The sequence below is a fragment of the Otolemur garnettii genome, unplaced genomic scaffold (genome assembly GCF_000181295.1).
Source record: "Otolemur garnettii isolate 467f Iridium unplaced genomic scaffold, OtoGar3 scaffold00022, whole genome shotgun sequence".
Taxonomy (NCBI): Eukaryota; Metazoa; Chordata; class Mammalia; order Primates; family Galagidae; genus Otolemur; species Otolemur garnettii.
The window spans coordinates 1,545,478-1,548,219 of record NW_003852417.1 but is presented as its reverse complement, the minus strand read 5'-3'; the positions used below and the strand labels follow the sequence as shown (position 1 = coordinate 1,548,219).

The 2,742-nt window shown below is 40.9% G+C and overlaps 1 protein-coding gene across 1 annotated transcript in view; it reads left to right on the top strand.

Moving 5' to 3' along the window:
• The window catches only part of MBOAT2 (membrane bound O-acyltransferase domain containing 2), a 127,470-nt gene extending 125,142 nt beyond the window's left edge, over window positions 1-2,328 (top strand). Inside the window, exons 12-13 of the mRNA XM_003787377.2 lie at window positions 498-649; window positions 1,442-2,328. Of these exons, the coding sequence (XP_003787425.1) occupies window positions 498-649; window positions 1,442-1,664 (375 nt within the window). The 3' untranslated portion in view covers window positions 1,665-2,328. The remainder of the gene's footprint in view (window positions 1-497; window positions 650-1,441) is intronic.
• Window positions 2,329-2,742: the final 414 nt, after the last annotated feature.

The window sequence follows — 2,742 nt, the reverse complement described above, 5'->3', positions numbered from 1 at the left end:
CTGAGTCCCAGCATCCCTCCCAGTCTCGCCCTCCGTCCCTCTCTCCTCTTCCCTCCCTCTCTCCTCTTCCCTCCCTCTCTCCCTCCCTCCGTCTCTCCTCTTCCCTCCCTCTCTCCCTCCCTCCCTCTCTCCTCTTCCCTCCCTCTCCTTATCCTCTCCCTCCTTATCCTCGCCCCTTCTTCTCCTCCCCCCTCTCTCCCTCCTCTTTCCCTCTCTCTCTCCTTTCTTCTTTCCCTCCCTCTCCCTTCCTCTCTCTCTCTCTCTCCCCTCCTCCTCCCTCTCTCTCTCCCTCTTTCTCCCTTACAGCATGTATTAGTTTTGTGGAGCCAACTTTTCCCACAGAGGTAGTACAGTTTTAGACTCCCACCAGCAATGTAGCAGAGTTTCAGTTATTCCACATTTTTGAAACAGTTGACATTTGAAACAGTTGATATTCAGTGTAATTTCATAAGTAAGGTTAATTTAAAAATATAGCAAATATTTTTGTTTTCTTTCAGATGAGAAAGAACTTTAGACATTATTTCATTGAACCTCCCCAGCTTAAATTATTTTATGATGTTGTAACATGGATAGTAACTCAAATAGCAATAAGTTACACAGTTGTGCCATTTGTACTTCTGTCTATAAAACCATCGTTCATGTTTTACAGGTAAGTGTTACTCTTATTAAACATCTGTCAGTGGAAATAACTTTATTTTATTTATTTTTATATATATTTTTAGAGACAGTCTCAACTTTGTTGCCCTCAGTAGAGTGCTGTGGCATCACAGCTCACAGCAACCTCCAGCTCTTGGACTTAGCTGATTCTCTTGCCTCAGCCTCCCAAGTAGCTGGGACTATAGGCACCCATCATAATGCCCAGCTATTTTTGTTGTTGTTGTTGTAGTTAGGCGGGGTCCAGGTTTGAACCTTCCACCCTCAGGATATGGGGCCAGCGCCCTACTCACTGAGCCACAGGCACCACCCATGGGAATAACTTTAATTTTAAAAGAAAGTTTCTTGCTTATAGGATAGAAAAATAATACCATAGTCTCTCATTCCATGTCATTAAATGCATTATTAGTTAGTTTTAAATTCTAAACTGGACAGGTCCAAGCTCTTTGTGGAGTGACTCACCTACCCCCAGGTGAGGTAGTAAAAGTTTTTACTGTCACTCACCAGGGTATGAAGTGGAGAGATCTTCAGATTGCTGTTGCTTTTTGTTCCGCTTAGCCAGGGCCTTACTGTCCCTACCAGGAATGTGATAGGATCTTAGCATTGCATCCATCGGCCTGTAACTGCAGAGTGTTCCTCTCCTGAGGGAACAAATAAGAGAATAACACAATGGATAAAACACATCCTAAGGGGTGAGAGGGGTGTGACGTTTTGACAGGTGGACATGTATTAAGGATTATCATCAAAATGTAAAAAGTAAACCTTTGTCCCTTTTTTTCCCGTTTAGCTCCTGGTATTACTGCCTACACATTGCTGCTCTCTTAGTATTATTTTTTTTGCCAGTGGAAAAAACTCAGAGAGGAAAGAAGACACATGAAAATGTTCAGCTCTCACAATCCAAGACGTTTGAAAGAGAAAATTCTTTGGGACAGAACAGTTTTTCCAGGACAAACAATGTTTGCAGTCAGAATCAGGAAGTAGCCTCCAGACATTCCTTACTGAAGCAGTGACGGGGGAGGGCTCTGAGAGCTGTTTCTTTGTATATTCACAGAAACCAATCTTAGCACCTTTTCAGGGGGTTTGTGTTTGTTTGGAAAGAGCTTAACTGGGGGGAAATGGGACAGTTATAGGTGGGGAATTTCCTGTATACCAGACTGGAAACGGAGTGAAATAGCCCTTCCCGTGACATGTCCCTGTGGGCCATGCCTTATATAAAAAATGTTTCCATATTTCAGTGGGCACTCACAACCTCAGCAGACGTCACAGGGTCACTTTGTGCCCTGTTGCTGAATGTATGTTGCGTATCCCAAGGCACTGAAGAGGTGGAAGAATAATCGTGTCAATCTGAATGATTGAGAGAAATAACTTTTCCAAATGAATGTCTTGCCTTAAGCCCTCTATTTCCTCAAATATTGTTCTTAAGTATTTTCATGTGTAATATTGTGAGAACACTATTTCAGTAGTTGATATTGTGTGCTGTAAAGGAATTTAGGAAGAATTTGAAACAGGATATTTAAGAATGTGGATACTTTAAAAATGCAATAAACATCTCAGTATTTGAAGGGTTTTCTTAAAGTATGTCTCAAGTGACTGTAATACGCAGTGAAACTGTGAACAGTAATGGATGCCAAATTATAGGTAGCTTAGTTTGCTAGACAGTTTAATTACCGTGTGTCAATCAGAAAACCCTGCTAGGAGGAATTTCTTAAACATCATTTAAGGGTGGTCATGTGATATTTTAAGCTTATTTTCTTGAAAGAGAGAGAGAGAGAATGAGGAAGGCAGGAGTGAAGAGCACCCTGTGTGGCCTCCAGCTAGTGCAAGGAAGGGCACTTGTCACCCTGGATTCTGGGGACTCTTTGTGATTTTCTGAGACATAAAAGTTTAATAACTTTTGTAATACTTTGGACTTTTAAATAAAATTTATCAAACATAAATTGTATGTATAGAATTAGAAAGGGGTTATGAAAATAATAGTGGTAGATTGCCCAAAGGTTTTGAAGAGAAATTGCTAAATGTTACTATCTGGCTAATCCGTTTCTTACTCATGATAGTTTAATTCAGAATGTTTGGGAAAGTTTTAGGAAA